At 39.2% G+C, this 17,588-nt stretch overlaps 2 protein-coding genes and 1 pseudogene across 3 annotated transcripts in view; all 3 read left to right on the forward strand.

Moving 5' to 3' along the window:
- Positions 1 to 17,588, forward strand: part of LOC145484214 (TNF receptor-associated factor 5-like) — an 82,652-nt gene that overhangs the window by 43,424 nt on the left and 21,640 nt on the right. The gene's annotated exons all lie outside the window — the stretch shown is intronic.
- On the forward strand, positions 702 to 9,744 carry LOC145484344 (uncharacterized). Its single transcript, XM_081462973.1, has 5 exons — positions 702 to 1,034; positions 2,269 to 2,464; positions 5,681 to 5,777; positions 7,794 to 8,419; positions 9,176 to 9,744. The coding sequence occupies exons 1-4, from the start codon at positions 740 to 742 to the stop codon at positions 7,896 to 7,898; spliced, it is 693 nt and encodes a 230-aa protein (XP_081319099.1). The 5' UTR covers positions 702 to 739; the 3' UTR covers positions 7,899 to 8,419; positions 9,176 to 9,744.
- Positions 12,332 to 14,167, forward strand: LOC145484345 (TNF receptor-associated factor 3-like; annotated as a pseudogene).

The following is a 17,588-nucleotide window of genomic DNA, read 5'->3' on the forward strand; positions in this document are numbered from 1 at the left end:
AATTGTATTACATTGCATTACATTGCATTGTATTGCATTACATTGGATTGTACTGTATTGCATTACATTTTATTGTATTGTATTACATTGCATTGCCCTATTTGAATTGTATCATCATCATCATCGTCATCATCATCAGCAGCTGCTAGCAGAAGCTTCAGCAACATTAATGACCATTCAAGTTTGCTTGATTGGTAATGAACTTAACTACATACCAGCCCATAACCCTTTCATTTCAGAGTTAGTTCTAAGATTTTTCTAGTTAACAAATTGATGTCAGTTTTTCATATGTCTGTCCTGTTATTAATCATGAACCTCGTCATAACATTGTCAAAGTACCTGTTGATCGCCTTGTTATCCGCAGACTACTTTGACGGTGTTATGACTAAAATTTGTTGTCAATAACAGGACAGATGCACGAAAGACTGATTTCCCATGATTTGTTTTTCACGATAACAAATTGTCAAATTGTCCGCTCTTGCTCGTTGCCGCATCGAACAAACTAAAAATTCATGCGTCTGTCCGCTTACTGACAATGAAAATTAGCCAATAAGTGCGGGAGAATTTATGTAGTTATCGTAAAAATCCGATTCTTGCCTTTCTTTTACCGTTTTAAGGCCAGGTCCCTCAGTCAAATTCTACGCGGCCGGATTTATCCCAGTCAGAGCAGAAGCAACTTGTTTCGGCATGTTTATCAGCGAATAATCATGTCGAACGGGAATAGATCTGGAGTAAAACAATGATTTCTAAAGCATTTAAAGGATCTCCAAAGCACAGAAAGAACGCCGAAAATGCAGCCAAGAGACCTAGAGTGGAGCTCACCTTTGTTCATGAGGATGACACGGTTAGCGAACAAATTCCGGAGCCGCTTGCCTCTGTCTTTTCGAGATCTAGAAAGCTACAGGAAAGTGACTTTGAAAGTGGATCTGATGAAAGTTTTTCTTCTCAAATGCCTGTTTCAGAGGGTTATCGCTTTGTGTACATGGAAAGCCTTCGAGAGTTTTTTGAGAGAATTCATTCAGTCAGCCAAGATTGTGCATGAAGTGAAATGAAATAAAATAATCTTTTATTCATCTTTCTTCGTGGATAAGCTCTCTAAAACCGCTGTGAATTTTTTAGAAGTTATGCGAAGCTTAAAGGGATATTCTACACCATATTTCGACTTTTGCTCAAAATGTAGAATATACAATATAAAAACGTATGAGAGACAGAAAGAGCGGGAGAAATAAATTCTAACGGCTGAAAACTGCGCTAGAAAAGCAAAATTTCGCTTAGACGGGCTCTCTACACCAAGGGATACTCTACACCATTTTTCGACTTTTCTCAAAATGTAGAATATAATATATAGATTTAGGCCAGCCTAAAAGCGTAGCTCCTGGGCCGGGTTGTTCAAAGCCCGATTAAGCTAACCCAGAAAAAGGTAGAATTGTGATTTGAGTTTTGTAACTTTGCGGTGAGGTTTCTGTATATTGTTTGGCCTTCTGTTTTGAGTTTTAATAATCACCATATACACAAAACAAAACAGCAAAAGACATTTGTATAGAAGAAAAAGTTATAATTCGATTAACTTTTAATCCTGGGTTAGCGTAAACCGGCTTCCGAGCAATCCTGCCCTGTTTCCTGCCCGCGATCCAGGCGATAACCAGCGCTTGGTCAGCGGTCAACTTCAAGAAAACACGTGACCTCGAGGAGCTGCAAACCTGAGCCCGCGATATGGTCACGTGATACTGGTCAGCTGATACCTTGTTTTGACGGGTGTCAATTGATCATAACATGGATGTCCAATATCAAGGAAGTACACGGTAAACCAAGGCTGCATGTCTCTGTCAACCTATTATTTGGAGTATGGCCGCCATGTTGGGCAACTCCACCGTCGTCGTCGTCGTCGTGCGTACGCGCCCACGAGCAATACTGCTAGCCATGATAACCATGAGAAAATCAACTCATGGGTTTCCTCTTCTTTCCTATATGGGTATGGGGCTCCGCTTAGCGGCCCTTCGGGCCGCCGGAGCTTCGCTACAATATAAAAACGTATGAGAGACAGAAAGAGCGGGAGAAATAAATTCTAATGGCTGAAAACCGCGCTAGAAAAGCAAAATTTTGCAGAGACGGGCGCTTCCTCTTTAAAGATTGTTTTATTATTATTATTATTATTATTATTATTAATTCGAGGACCGAAAGTGAAACGGACGACTTTTTAGGCACGTGATCAATGACGTAGAAAGGAGAACTCGATTAGCTCCATTGCGTGTTTCACAAAATTTATAGTTAGCATGGAATCGGGGGATTCGAGTAGTTCTTCTGTTTCTTCTCAAGAACATTCTACAGAAGACACAACCTGGGAAGACTGTCAAGGAACGCAGCCGTATCTCTTTGAGCCTTACGACTTTGAGGCTAGCTCAGACACGGACTCCACAAATGAGTCCGATCAAGAAGAATTCGAACGACTGCAAAACACAGACTGGTAAGAGATTAATCTACTTCTTGTGGCGAGTTCTCTTTACAACACGTAATTTTGTAACTTGATTTTTTAAGCAAATAAATGAATTTAAGTTGGCAACGAAGTTTTCTTGTCGTGGTCTTTGTGATGGAATTGTTTTACGTGTGTTTTCATGCGCAGATATCCACAATATCGATGTGTGAAATAATTCTCGGCTGGAATGTGTTTGTGCGTTCATATGCATAGGTCATCATGATAAGCTCTGGGTCATAAGCTAAAATCTCGATTGGAAATTAAATTGTAGGTGTAAGTGTGGAAGTTGCCAGAGACTAAATCAAGTTGTAGACTGCATTTGTTGTGCCGAAATTGACTGCGTCGTGGTCAAAAACAATGAAGCTGTTGAGGCAGAAGGATTGGCCGAACCTCCCATTTGCATCACACAGCATCCAGGGTTCGATTCCAAGCCGTTTGTTTAAATCGCTGGGTTCTACAGACGGCATGGTACCAGTATAAGCAACAATACCAAGATTCTTACGAGGGGCCATCTCACAAACGAAATAGACACATAGCCTACAGGCAGTTAGCGAGGTGGTGCTGGGGTCTTTTGGGAAAGGAAGTGCGAGTGGTTCTGCCATCATGTGCTGTGGTGCTGTGTGTTGCATGCGAGCGCACTTCCCGCCTCCAGGGCTCGAAGAGGACTTCGTATTTGAAGGATTTCACTTTCCAGACGAGTAATTGTTTTAATACTGTGTAGTATTTCAATTGAGCTTCTAGTTGACACTACTAGTCTGTTGGGGTTTTCCTTGAGATTATAACTGACGAAATAATTGCATCTAGGGTGATTGGGTAAGATACTTCGAAGAACATATTTATATTGTGAAGATGGTAAACATTCTAAGATCCTCATTTTAAGTTTTATTTTCCATTTCACTTTGTGTCACTGAGTCAGTCTTCTAAGGCTGATCGAAGATCCTTGTATTTATGAGATCGGTGGAGTATTACTAACAACAACAGGGACTGCAGAGGGGGAGGGGCTGGTAGGGCTATGGCCCTACCACATTTATTGCTGGGATTTATTTCCTAGGGCTTCAGTTGACGTCGATAAAATTTAGATTTTACTACTTGAAAGTAATATTGGCCAGTAGTATTGGCCAGATTTTTTAGCCCTACCACTTAAAAATGGTCTCTGCTGTTCCTGAACAACAACAACAACAACAATAATCTTTATTTTCTTTCGTGTTAGTATATAATTCTAATGAAATTAATTTTGACTTCAGTCTGACTATGGCTAGATTTCACTATTTGTATGGCTGTTGGTTTAACAATATATTGCAATGTGAACGGTGAATTGATCAAAGTCATCATCATTCACCATCTTTATTCACTTCTCACTATTCATGATACTTTTACAGCGCTGATCCTTGCAGTTTGCAGGACACCTGTCACATATGAACTCACTTAAATGACCTTGCTGTCCATGAGTTCTCGTAGCTCAGTGGATAGAGCCTCCACACAGTTTTCGGGAGGTCATGGGCTTGATTCCTCGGGGGTGGGGGGGACTTAGAATTTTTCTTTGTCCCATGCTCGTGTTGTGTTGATCAATTCACCTTTCACATTTCAAAACCTGAGCTTAAAATTCACCATCTTTATTCACTTATCAATATATTGCAACATAGCTTTTAAGGATGATGAGGATCCTGGTGAGGAAAGTCACTTCCTGAATCTTGATTTTAATGCAATGACTGCGGCCTTTTTTTCAGGGCGGCCATAGTTCGATGATAGTGATCTGGGGGCATCAGCTCTCACTAAAACAGAACTTTCAGTGCCTTGGAGAATTCGTACAACACTCTCTTTCAGATTGACAACATACCTTACATGAGAAATGAAAGTATAAGTGGGGTCTAACCATCCACATGTAATGTAAATATGTAAATAAAAAAATTGTAAATTTCAGTTTGCTAATTTTTTTCATTTTTTACTCACCATATGTGCATTTCACTAAAATCTTCTTTACTGCATGCTCTCCTTTCTTGTACTTTGGAAAAGCAATGTTGAATCGTTCTCTGCCATCTTGCAATGTCGCCTGCTCCCTGTCACTGTTTTCATTGAAATGCAGGATTGCAATCTGCAACCTAAAAAGATAGATATTTTTGGTTTTGTTTTGCCTTCCATTCAATATGACATAAATTCAGAGAGGTTTTTTGGCAACCTGAAAATGCCACATTTGTAACCAAGGTTAGTGCGTATTATGATGTCATGATATGTTCAAGTCTTCATACCTGCTTGTCATTCCATGGTTCGAAAAGGCCACCATTTTTGCAGCAAAGTGGTTGTAGACAGTTTTTGTAGACAAAAATTCACCATCTTTATTAACTTATCACTACCCACGATGACTTCGATAGGCGTTGATCCTAGCAGTATGCAGGACGCCTGTCATATATGAACTCAGTTAAATGACCGTGCTCTCCATGAGTTCTCTAGCTCAGTGGATAGAGCGCCCGCCCGGTGTTCGGGAGGTCGTGGGTTCGATTCCTGTCGGGGACACAGAATTTTTCTTTGTCCCACGCTCGTGTCATGTTGATTAATTCACCTTCACAAATCTTCTTTCCAGTTCCTAAATAAAATTACAGTCACTAGTTGCTAAAAATTGTGCCGGTTGATTTTAATCCAAATTATATTTTTTCCAAATATTCACCTTTTCTAACATGCCAACCATCTAACCTGTGCTTAACTCCGGGCCATCTCTCCCTCATGTATTTTCTTATTTGCACATGTCCGTCTGTTATTAAGGTGTTAATGGACAATCCTTCTCCAGTTAAGAATGTGAGTGATCTTGCAAGCTAGCCCCTCTTTTTCCATAGCACCTGAGTTTTTTTTCTCTTCGTCGCTCTAAAGATAAGTATCAATTAAAATGCAGTATTACTTAGCACAAAAATACTTCTATGAGTCCATTTTTTAATTTAATCCAGTACAAACCGGTACCAATTGAGAATCTAGGATTTTATTTTGCTCGGCATCGATAAGGGAGTAGGTTCCATACTTAGCTGAATGACAAGGGCTGTCACAGCGGCCATCACTTCCCACTATTAATTCCCTCCCTTCAGCTTTGATGTTGTTCAGCAGCCTAGACTGTTGCTGTTGGTATGTCCTCTGCACAGCAGTATGTAGATACTTCTTTTGGTGATTCATAAACGTTGAGTAACATATCGTTGGCGCATTCATATGTTTCAATATCTTCAGCACTTTTGTTGGGCTTCCACCACCAAAGAGGATAGAAGAGGACAGCGTGATGTTCCCAACAGGAATGTCTCCAACTGAGGGCTGCGAATCCCAGCTTGTAATGAACTTGCAGGAATAACATTTCTGCGTCACTGTTATTTTCGTACCAATTCTTGATTGAACCATCCTTTCACATTCCGACCGGCAAACTGGGCAAAACCGAAAGAGGTCAAGAAGTGAAGACTCTGCAACTAGGAACAGGTTTTGTTGGTGGGAAGGTGCATTTTGGGGAGACTCCCCGGGAATTAATAGAGCGAATTATTAGTGGGCTTGTTCTCTTAGAATATTCATAGTTTGTTGCTACAGTAGATCACAGTACAATGACTGCATAATGTATAGGGGTTGTGATAGATGGTTCGCTTAACTTACTCGTATAAACAGTCATTAAAATCGTCAAAACCAGTATCATCATCATTGTCATCTGCATCAATGTCTTTGGGGTCAGGGACGTATGAAGGGTCATCATCTTGCTCCATTTCTTCTTCATTGTCTGACAGCTCCTCATCACTCCGGACTGGGGTCGAAGTCGTCAAAAAATTCTTTGTGAAGGGTGCATTGAGTTCCTTGACTTTTTTGGGCGATGGACATTTGACAACCTGCAAAAACATTTCAGCACAGAGTTGTTTTTCGTCTGACTGGATGGCCCGTGTTTGTTATATACAAGGAAAATTATCATGGTAGTTTCGTATTACTATCACGCATCAGTAGAGAAACCAAACTTGCCTTTTGCGGTGCTGCTACTCCGAAATTGTACAGAAACGTTTTTCCCTGTATTCCGGGTTTGGGTAGCAACCTCTACAACTGCAGGCAATGTTTCCTCTGCATTTATTGTTAACTCCTCGTTATTTTCACCGGAAGTTGACTGTAATTCCTCCCACTCATGTTCCGCGAGGATCTTAAAATAGCAGAACATAAGTAAGTATTATTCTAATTTCTGAACGAGTTTCCCTCACTTTCAATTTAAGCCAATTTATTAAGGCAAGTTTTAATATAGTCCTAAACATACCCTAGCAGCCTCTCGTTTCCTATAAGCTCCTCGTGGCGGCTTCTGCGCGTGTTTTGATGGTCCGACGAGAGCGTCTTGAGAGATGTTTTTGTTATGTCGTTTTAGCTTCTTTGTCTGTAGAGGACCATTTTTAAAAATTGTAGGAACAGCATTGGGTTTCAAAATATTTTTCATCTTTAAGCCCAGAGATTTCGCTATCACCGTCTGTTCTTCAAAGGAATCCTCAGTGAAGTGAGCGCTACAAAGTCGGCTAGTCGTTGGGTTGAAAACATCAAAACGGGTGTTCTTCGCGGCAATCGTCCATAGCTTAGCGTAGTGGACATCTTCAGGCCATTTGTGAAGGCTTACTCCATCTTTACAAATGTCAGAACATCCACCAGCTATACAGCGATGTGGTATTATAATATGTTTAGCTTAAGCCGAAGGAATGTTACGCACGGGGTTGCGGTCGCGTCGCACTGTTTGGGCTGGTATTAAATTCACACAGAATGGGCACGCAACTCAACTGCTGTATAATAAACTCTATTATACTTTATTGCTTGAATTGACTTCTTGATATGCGAAAGCAAACTTATGCACGTGATTATTGGTTCAAAGAATCTTTGAAGTGTCCTCAGTCGATAACAACATAGCTGCAATTTTAGAGATGGTCGCGCCTACTTACAAATGGCTGTAATGATGTTGAACTGGTCATTTACGAGAAGAATCTAAAGCTTAAATTATTCAAAGAGAGAAACAAGTTTTTCTATGGTATTTTAAGCGTAAGGCCTGGACTATATTTTCCCACAACACGCGACACGAAGAGCTTTTTCGTAGCACAGCCGATCTTCCCCAGTGTAAATATTATCGATGAGGTTTTGCGAGTTCTCCTTTCTACGTCACTTCCGGTTTTTGACCTGTGATCCAAAGCTCGAACCGCAAGTCAAGAACGTTCCCCATTTATACAAAAATACGAAGATTGACCACTTATATCTGTTCAATACTTCTTATTTGGCTTATCAGCTATCTTTGTTTTAAAATGTTGTTCTGAGGTGTGGAGTATCCCTTTAAAAATAAATGTTATTATACTTTATAGTTCTTCTAACCTCCATTTGGTTAGTGGAGAGTGAAAGTGACAGATCTGGTCTAAGTAGTAGCTTGTATGCTATTTGTGGTAGCTGTGATATGAAATAATTCCTTGCCACCGGGTACCACAGTGCCAACAATGCAGTTCTGAGGTCAAACCAAGGAAAAGATATCAACAGGCCGAAAGTATATATGTCTGAATTTATGAAAACCGTGTTAAAGACTTTGCACCAAAATAGCGGGGATGTTTTTGGAAAATCGGTTAGAAAATGTACATAAATATGGCCATGTCGTACCGAGAGTGCTATCTACCTCGTGTACTCTTAACAGAGTCCATACCATGCCTACACAAGCCTTTGAAGTCGCTGCAAATGAATCCAACGAGCCAAACAAAGCTAAATTAGAGCTTACAATGATCATTTGGTTCGCCGCGGCACTAATTTAGACAGGCTTAACCTCTGCGATTTCATCTAAATGACCTCACTATGTCTTTACTGTGGGTTAAATTAGCCAGTCACGCTAACAAGAGCATGGTAAGCAGTGGAATCGGTTATTTACCTCTATATTTCAGCCAAAAAGTAGCCGTTACGTGACATTTCATCTCAATATCTGACCGGATTCGCAAAAACGTAGCCATAGAATTTGACTTGTCACTGATAATCTTACTACAATTCTGTCCCAGAGCTAGCTTTCCACGAGGCTTATCGTAGCTCAAATAGCAGCAAATAACTCTCCTGTATGCCTTTTGAGGCCAGGAAGACTAAATTCACCGTCTTTTCGTTGAATCATGAATTGTACAATTTAATTAAGAGTGCTTTTAACATGAAATTGGAGTCTAAATCAACACGAACGTACAGATATCAAAACCGCGGCGGAGAGCCAATCTATTGCTTTCTAAAGGCCTGCATCGTCCTAAATGGACTGAATAAGAGCTTCCTACATCGAGAATCGATTGAAATTCAGACAAACTAGGCCATAGTTAGCAGTAAGCGAACACTCAACATGTTGTCGTTACGTCAATTATCGCCCGGAAGCCACGCAAATAAATTTCTTCCGCGCTAGCGAATCACAGACAGTTCTGATACTTAGCTAAGCCGAGAACGCCTAAAATTGATAAAACAAGGAAATTCTACTCACGATCAGCGCTTGAACTCATGTTCTTCTCTTTCCTCGTGGCCATGTTTTGCTGGCAAATAGCAATGTCCCGGATGTACTTCAATTTTGTCGAGCGCGGATGGCACATCCAGATTTCAACAGATTTTTTTTCTAAGTCTTTAGCTACATCAAAGTTCAAAGCAAATGACGCCAACAGCAGCTAGAAATGACTAGTCCATTGCACGTCTAAGCCCTAAATTGATGTGGCTAAAGAGTTTTGCTGTCTAAAGCAAGCACAACATTATCGCCACAGGGCAAACGGCCTTCTGTTACGGGACTAAATGTGACCCGTACAGTTTACACATCTCCTCAGACCCGCCTCACGTACGATAATGGACGACGCTTACTAGCAAATCGTTAGACTTGGGCCTTCATTGGACTTAATGATGTCCTCGGGCAGACTTCCTTTAGACAGCAAATACAGAACGCTAATCGGTCGCTCCTTGTCAGAGCCACCGCGCGAACTGAATTCAGACGAGTGTAGCCTGGGCTAAAATTCACGCAAATTGAAAAGGGGGTGGGGGGGGGGGGGTGGTGGTCGATAAATGATGAAAAAACATACCTAAATAAATGAAACATGCGGCAGGGAGTTTCTACATTCCATGCTAGGTAAGATTTACAAGTTGCTGTCATAGCGAAAGCAGGAAAAAAAAAAAATGAAAAAAAAAAAAACAACTAACTCAAAAAACACTTGATTCAGTCTTTAACACCGTTTTCATAAATCCAGACATATATATTTCTTAAGAAATGGGTGTGGTCACATTTCAGCTGTGGTGCAAAAGCAAAACATGATGTGATGGTCAAGGCTGGCAGAAGAGATTCTGATTCTGAGTATCTCAGGCAGAAAAGAGGATCCAGGAACAACATAAAAAATACCGACTGGCCAGGAGCCGAGCAAGAAAAAAGGGATGAAAACATGACACTTCGGAAAAAAGGCAGCACTTATGAGGCTGCAGCCTTTAATTTTTAGCTCCTATGAGTCTTAAAATGAATTCAAAGTAGTTGATTTTCCTTTTTTTTAGTATCAAAACAGTTAAAAGCATATATTTTGGTGGTTTATTTTACTAGAACCACATCCATGCGGTAGTAGGTGTCTGCCCCTAACCATTAAGTTAAATACTTGAGGAGATATTTCTTCTATATCTGTATAAGAAAGTGTTTGGTTGGCATGGCAACACCGATGACCATATCCCAAATCTGCTTCATAGGATCATAGTGCAACCCATATTAGTTATGCCTGGAAAGTAAACGCTATTTTCCTTGAATTTTGTGCTGAAAAGTATGTGGGGCAGACTTCAACCCCCAGCTAACAATGTCAAATTCATAATGGTAATTGAACTGAGTTGTGTGTAATTTGGTCTGAAATCATACGTGTGATTTCAAAATCGAACGAGCGCGATTTCGATTTGAAATCACAAGTATGATGTCAGACAAAACTGCACGGCACGAAGTTCAATTGCCATTTTATTAGATCCATTTTGAAATCGCACAATTCCATCGCCCTAAATTTTAGATTTTGGTGTATAGTTCCAGTAGGAAATTTTTTAAAAATAGCGGAACCGGAAACGCCTTTACATCGCATTTATTATGCGAAACGATGTCATATGACGAAAACTCATTATAGCATAACAAAGGAACAGGCAGTTCTGAAGTCTGAAGGAAAACAAACAACTTCATGCATCAAAGTTCAATTCTTGTCACCTGAATCAATGATGTAGGGTATTCCTTTCTTCTCTGGTTGAGGCTGAAACTTGAGGCTGTTTGTCTTTGGAAAAGGAATTTGAAGGTGCAGCCTGTGTAATTCTGCGATGGATTTCTTTTGAGTTGTGAGACTCCCCCGAGCGCACGATGCCCAATGCATAGTTTTTCTCTTTTAAATACCGTTAAATGGCACTCTGCATGATTTTAAGGGATTCCAGCTCGTTATCATCCCTTTTTTTTGTGAACTCAGCCTGGAACTTTATACTCAGGACCTTGTGAAGTTCTTGCGGCGTCGTTTGTTTCAAGATATTTTTAAGATGGCACGACTGGCACCAGCTTCGGAAGTCTGTCACTGTTTTATGGAGCGGGGCGTATTTTGACTATATTTATTCACAGCGACAGAGTTGAGCTCTTGTATTGCTTCGTTTGAAACTACCGAAAACCTGGAAACATCTACCTTCTTGCCCTGAATTTGTTGTGCGGTTTGCGTTTGTTTATGTTTTGTTGGACTCGGTAGCATACGGATCTTAAGCAGATGTCGAACAAAACAACAAAAACAACAACAACAACAAAGTTTTGGCAATAAAAGTTGCAAAATTCGCCACACAATGGCTTTTTGTCTTTCATTTTCCTGAATTTTTATTATTTGCTCTAAACTAACCTTGAAATTAGATTGGTTGCTTTGTTTTACTGTCCATTCTCTTTGGCTGGGAAAGAGATGCGATTTAGAGCAAAAAGTAGTACGATTTGTGAACAAATCGCACCGCTGAGAGCCAATCAGATTGCTAGGATACCCAGTGATTTCAAACTGGATTTAATAAAGAGGTTAATTATTAGCTATTACGTAAAAGTCATTAGTATACCGAGTGGTAACAAATTGATAAAGACGATATCCCCACGTGTGAGGATGAAAATTTCATGGTGTTTTTTAAAATTCTACAGAGCTCTGTTTCTTTAAAGACGCTTACAATATTTCTCTAAAATTTTACTAGACTGCCCCCTTTAAGGGTAGTGAGCCGAAAATACTACGACAGGAGTTTTGTTTCAGAACTAATACCTCTTAGGGGTGAAAAACATTTCAACCCACGCCCCCAAAACGGGATCTTGGCACCTCTTAGGGGTTCTTTTCAAAATTTCCCAGGAGCACTCCCGTCTTTTTTATATGGGAGTCCTTTCCTAATAATGCAATTGAATGTTAGTTCTCATGCAAATTGTGTTATTGAAAGTCTTTTGTTGAAAACTGAATGTCCCAAAGTGTAAATGATTGTCGTTTCGCGACAACGAATTTTTTTTCGACCAAAATGAAAATACATTTACAGTCAATGAATGTCAAATGAAGGTATTGTTTTTCTTTTGATGATTTTGAATGTTAATGCATATGTAAATGTTATTCTTGAACGTTCCTTACGCGCAAATGAAGGTCATATTGGTGTTAATGAGAGTTTATTGACCATAAAGAAAGAAATTTGGACACAAATGAATGTTTATTTTCTGTAAATGAACAGCAAAAGGTGTAGTATTATTGTTAAAAAGATGCCAAAAAGTTGTCAACAACAGGCAGCAATACAACAACCTTAACTGTAAACAGCGTCAGCAAAATGTGCTCATGTCATCGTTTCTTGCAGGTTTCAAATCACATTGAAAATGATTGTTCTTTTACCAAAATCCCCTGTCCATATGCGTGGATGGGCTGCCGCTGCCAGGTAAAATGTTTAGGCTAAGTTAAACACAGCCACATTATGACAAAGTTATCCCTGCAGGTTTGTACATTTCCCAAACGCCAAAGCAAGCTCTTAAGAGGATTGGTTTTCAGTTGTAACACTGACAAGAGACCAAGTTCAAGTAATGACAGGTGAACGTTTTTTACCCTGGAAGTTCAACGTAATGCAATCGGCGACAGCGCGTTTGTCAGGGCACTAGAAATTGCACTTGTTGATTGCTGTGTTCATTGAGTGGTCTCCTCTATAAGGGGATTTGTGGTACCCTAGAATATTGCCACTGAGTAGCTAGGGACCTCCTATAGTTCCGTCAGAAGATCAAGGTACATACCTTTGATCTAAATCAGAAAGTCTATTGGACGTTAAAAAGAAGAAAAAACGAGGATGACTTAAAAAGAAAGAAAAACGTTGCAATTATAATAGGTATGAATTAGTAGCTTTGTTCTTGTGAAAGAAATAGTTAAAATTATAGCATTTTATTTCCAGGTGCAGAGAGATCAACTTGAATCACATATTAACCATGCAACTCAAGATCACCTCGATTGAGCGTGCGGTGAGTTACGGGAGACTCAGGAAAAATTAAAAGAGAAGATAATACATCTCGACAGACTTGAAGAGAGGGTAAATATTTTAAACGAGCAACTTGAAGATAAATTAAATGATATTCAACACCAGCATCGATAAAAGTAGATTCCTTGCAACAGCAACACCAGCGGAGAGTTGGTATCCTTTAAGAGCAGCTTGAACAAAAAGTTAAAACGTGTGAAACAAAACTGGAGCAGAAAATAATTATGGAGCGCAAAGTATTTTTGGTTTGTTCGGTGTTGGGACTGGTGTTTTTGACGTTATACCTGACGAAACTTGAAGAGAGAGTCCAGAAAAATTTAGAAGAAAAAGTAAGTGTTATTCAGAGCCTGCATGAAAGGAATGTGGGAATGGTAAAGAAGGAATTTAATTACAAATTTGATTCGTTAAACACTGACCTTAGCAATAAACTATTGATATTAGAGGTGGATAGGGAGGAGTCCTGCAGTTTTATATGGAAGATAACAAGCTTTAAAAACAAGCTGAGACAAGGAAAAAACAATGAAAGGAAGTGCATTAAAAGTGTTCCGTTTTACGCGTATGGCTACAAATTGATGCTAAAATTGTATCCAAATGGCTATGGAATTGGAGTGAACTCTCATCTCTCCATTGTTAATGAACACTCATCTCTCTCATTTGTTAATGTAAGGAAAGGTGAATATGACGGCATGTTACCACGGGTGTTCTCAAAGCAAGTAACATTTACATTGATCGATCAACAAGATAATCGAAATCGTCGACGGCTGAATGTTGCTAAGGGATTTACTGCAGACTTTGAAAAGCCTACAGAAAATAGGACCAGTTCGGAGTGGGGATTAATAAAATTTGTATCACATGATGACTTCTCGGAAAGACGTTTTGTTGTTAACGACACCTTATTCATTAAAGTTCAAGTAGATTCGCCAAGAGTTACGTGATGGGTTTATTTTTAACCGTTTACGCCTTAAACGCTACCAATGGTATGGCTTGTTAATGTTCTTGGAGAAGGATGTTCCTCGTGACCGTATTTTATCAGGCATGCTTTTTAAACTTTGGAATTTTCTTGTTCTTATTTTTAAAATTTAACTTCATGTAGTTCAGGTTATTTCATTTTTTGGATTCCTTTAGAGCCAGTTAGCTTTGTTTCCCCTCGATTCGAACTCATCTTAGTTCTCTAAAACTATTAAACTGCAACATGCTTCTCGCCAACGGTGTATGTTCAAAATTTAACTGAAAGGCGAGGAAATAGACCAATTTCGATATATTAAAATTCAGCCTAAAACAATAGACCTCAGTGCGAGGCTCTGGGGAATAACTACAGAGTTTGTGCCTCGTGCTGAGGTCTTTTGTGCTATGCTGAATTTTAATATATCGAAATTGGTCTATTTACTTTGCAAGGGCGGAAGATTTACTGGTCTTTTGCTCAAATTCATTAGCGGAAAATATGTAAATAACAATCAGGGAACAGAAGTTGAATCTTTACGAATTTGTAGTTAATAGATTTTGCAATCTGTCGGATCCTCTACGTTGTAATGTGAACAAAACTTGAATGAGGTATATATTGTTTTGGTCATAGTCTTTTAGTCTTTAGTTAATTAGAGTCGTGTAAAAATTTACAGAATTATTAATTTTTAACCTTTTCAGATACTTTTGTAGGGCAGTGTGTATTATTCTGTCGAAACATTTCACGGCACCAATTTAGATGAACTTTTCATAATAGTTTGTGAAGTTTGATGATGACGGTGAAGTAAATAGGAGGTTTAAACAGTAGGTGAAATATAACCTTAGATAGATATACATGTATTATTAAAAGCAATGTACAAACCAAAATTGAGCATGAAATAAAATGGTAGATGTTGATAATGGTTGTTATATTTTAATTTACCGATGAATCAGCTAATTAACGTACAATTTCGAGGGACTGTAACTAGGATAAAACATAGTAGAATTTTAAAAACGTTCCCTGGCTAAAACTATCACAAAAACGCAAGCTTTCACAGTTGCGTAAGCTGCAGTTCAGGCAGGTGAAAGCTAGTGTTATAATATGTTTAGCCTGAAAACTTATTTTCCCACGTTTAGGCTCAGTGCATTCAGCGTTCCTAGTGCTGACGTGGAATATGAAACATAATACCATCAGCTTCCGTCTTATTTATATGATCTCTTTTGGTTTCCTCTATACCTTCAAGGCATGCTATATTTGATCGAATGCTATCTTTTCGACAATTTGGCGCGGGTCTGGTTATATTATACGGGGATCTTTGCAGACCTTTAACCAAGTGGTTAAGAAGTATAAAAATAACATAAACCCCCATTGTGAAGCACTCACAACGGTTATCAAGGCCATTCCAAGGCCATTTCTTCTTTTCCTTTCTTACCCCAGTCGGGAACGGGGTTGTAGAGCTATTAAGCATATTGGCCGGTAATAAATATATAAAATAGGTGTATGGCAAAACTTAAGAGACAAGATTGGGCGAAATTGTAGAATATTAGGCCCTTAACACGATCCGGTCTCGTGACACAAAATAAATCATACTGTGCCATAAGGGACATGCAAATTAAGGTTACTTCCCACCTTCAAGGGCACAAAAAAATCGTTTTCTTTTATTTCACAAAATTTAAGTCAAAAAAAGAATATAAATCTCAAAAAGGGGCCGCGTTATTTAGAAAAAAAAAAAAAAAAAAAAAAACGTCTTAGCTATTCAAGCTTTGTTTTTGTAAAACCATATCTTCTTATACAAGCGAAATAGACGCAAAACTCTCTGGAATAGTTTTGCTTTTATTGTTATCACAAAACATTTCAGAACAGTTCCTAGCATGGATTGAATAGAATTATTGCTGTAAGCATAATGCACGTGAAAGTCTGAATGCATATATCTTCTTATATCGGTGACAGTAAACACAAAACTGTCTGGAATTGTTTTGCCTATATTGCAAATGTTATTGTTGTATCATAGAAAATTTCAGAACAGTTGCTAGTATGGAGTGAATAGAGCTATGGCTGCATGTAAGCATAATGCATGTAAGAGTCTGAATTCACACGAGAGTTTGAATATGGTTTCAGACGAGGAGTTTTATTTTTAGTAATAGTGAATAAATGACTCAATAAATAGATCAAACATTATCTGATGTTGTTCTCCACTCTTTCAATGTCTCTTCTCTTAAACTCTCCCTGCTGTGTGTATAAGCAAGAAAGCATGAAGGGTAAGAGAGTTAGTCCCCCAAATGACACTAATTCCCAAAGACCTCTCAAGTTATTTTCAGACATGGTACCCAGTTCTTGCGCAGATGTTACCCCGTGCGTTGCGTGGATGTTTTCGTGGAGGACCAAAATGCATGTAAAGCCGCTTGGGCTGTCCACGTGATGGAAAAATTTGTATCACGTGATTAGCTATTTCTAGATACTTCTTGGATTTCTGAAAAAACGAGTAATCTGATAGAATTGGGGAGGGATAATCTTGGGAATAAGAGCTATACTGACGACTAAATCTCTTACTCTTAGGCATCTATAGATTGCACTCGGCAGGTGTCGAGCAAATTTTAAAGTTTTTAGTAACATTTGTACTGCATATTGAGCACAACTTGAGCCACATTTGGGCAACTATCGTGAATTTGTTTGAGCCAGAAGTGAATTTCCACATCTTGAGGGGACATCCAGTACAGCCTCAGCTCATCTGAAAAAGCCTTTTGAAAAATGAAAGGCGCTTCGCTTTGTTTTTGACTCCGTGGACCGTGCACCCGCTAACAGGACAGCAGCCATTCGCCCACAAACGTTGGCCGATCAATTTCCAGTGGTTGCTCCCTAATGCTGTGTTTAAAATTGAACAGTTTACCGAGGTATCAGAGTTTACTTACCTAGGTAAACATCTTCCGTATGTAAACGCCAACTGATACTTTGGTAAATGCCGCAAAAGACAGAAGAAATGTAACCGAGGTAAAAGTTGTAATTACCCTGTGATCAGGCATGGTTACAGTTGGTAACCAAGGTCAAGATGACAGATATATCCGCTTGTGGTGGCGTAATATTTCATTTCCCGCGGTGAGCAGATTGTGCGACAAACGTTATTTTTCCAGTTTTGACAATCTTGGCAGATAACATGGAAAATTTGGATCGATCTTCTTACGGCGAACAATCCGTCGCGTAAAAGAAAGCATTGCATTTTTCATTCTCAGTATTATTTACAACTTTCTCTAGACAAACTTCGATCCTTATTGTGTAATTATTGTCGATATATTTTGCCACCAGGGAAGATACTGCATACACAACGTACCCACGTTTCTACGCATATAACAATGCTTACTCTGGGTATGATCAAGCAACTGAATTTTCGCCGCAATATTATGGAATGCGGTCCTCGCCTATGAAAATGATGGCACCTCACTTTGCTCCTGTTCCACTGTGGTGGGATCCTCGTGCAAGTTCGATTTCATGACGTTGTTAATGCAGCGCGCGCAAATGTTGACAGATCAACTTAAGTTATTTGAGCCGGTATAAACACTGGACGAATGTACCAAGGTTAAGTAGCTTGACCTTAGTAAATGTTTACCTTGGTAAAAGCTCAAATGTAAACACAGCATAAGATACAAGAATCATTGTAGTATTTACTTCCTTTTGGATATCGGGTTAAACAAGTTGTGCTATGTCAAATATAGCAAGTTGTTT

This window comes from Orbicella franksi, chromosome 4 (genome assembly GCF_964199315.1).
Source record: "Orbicella franksi chromosome 4, jaOrbFran1.1, whole genome shotgun sequence".
Lineage (NCBI taxonomy): Eukaryota > Metazoa > Cnidaria > Anthozoa > Scleractinia > Merulinidae > Orbicella > Orbicella franksi.

Bases quoted from the DNA above. Each gene is read 5' to 3' on its own strand.
- LOC145484344 (XM_081462973.1), top strand. From the start codon at position 740: ATGATTTCTAAAGCATTTAAAGGATCTCCAAAGCACAGAAAGAACGCC. The intron at 2,465-5,680 runs GTAAGAGATTAA...CAATATCTTCAG, and splicing joins CGACTGCAAAACACAGACTG to CACTTTTGTTGGGCTTCCAC. The intron at 5,778-7,793 runs GTAATGAACTTG...ATGTTATTATAC, and splicing joins AGGGCTGCGAATCCCAGCTT to TTTATAGTTCTTCTAACCTC.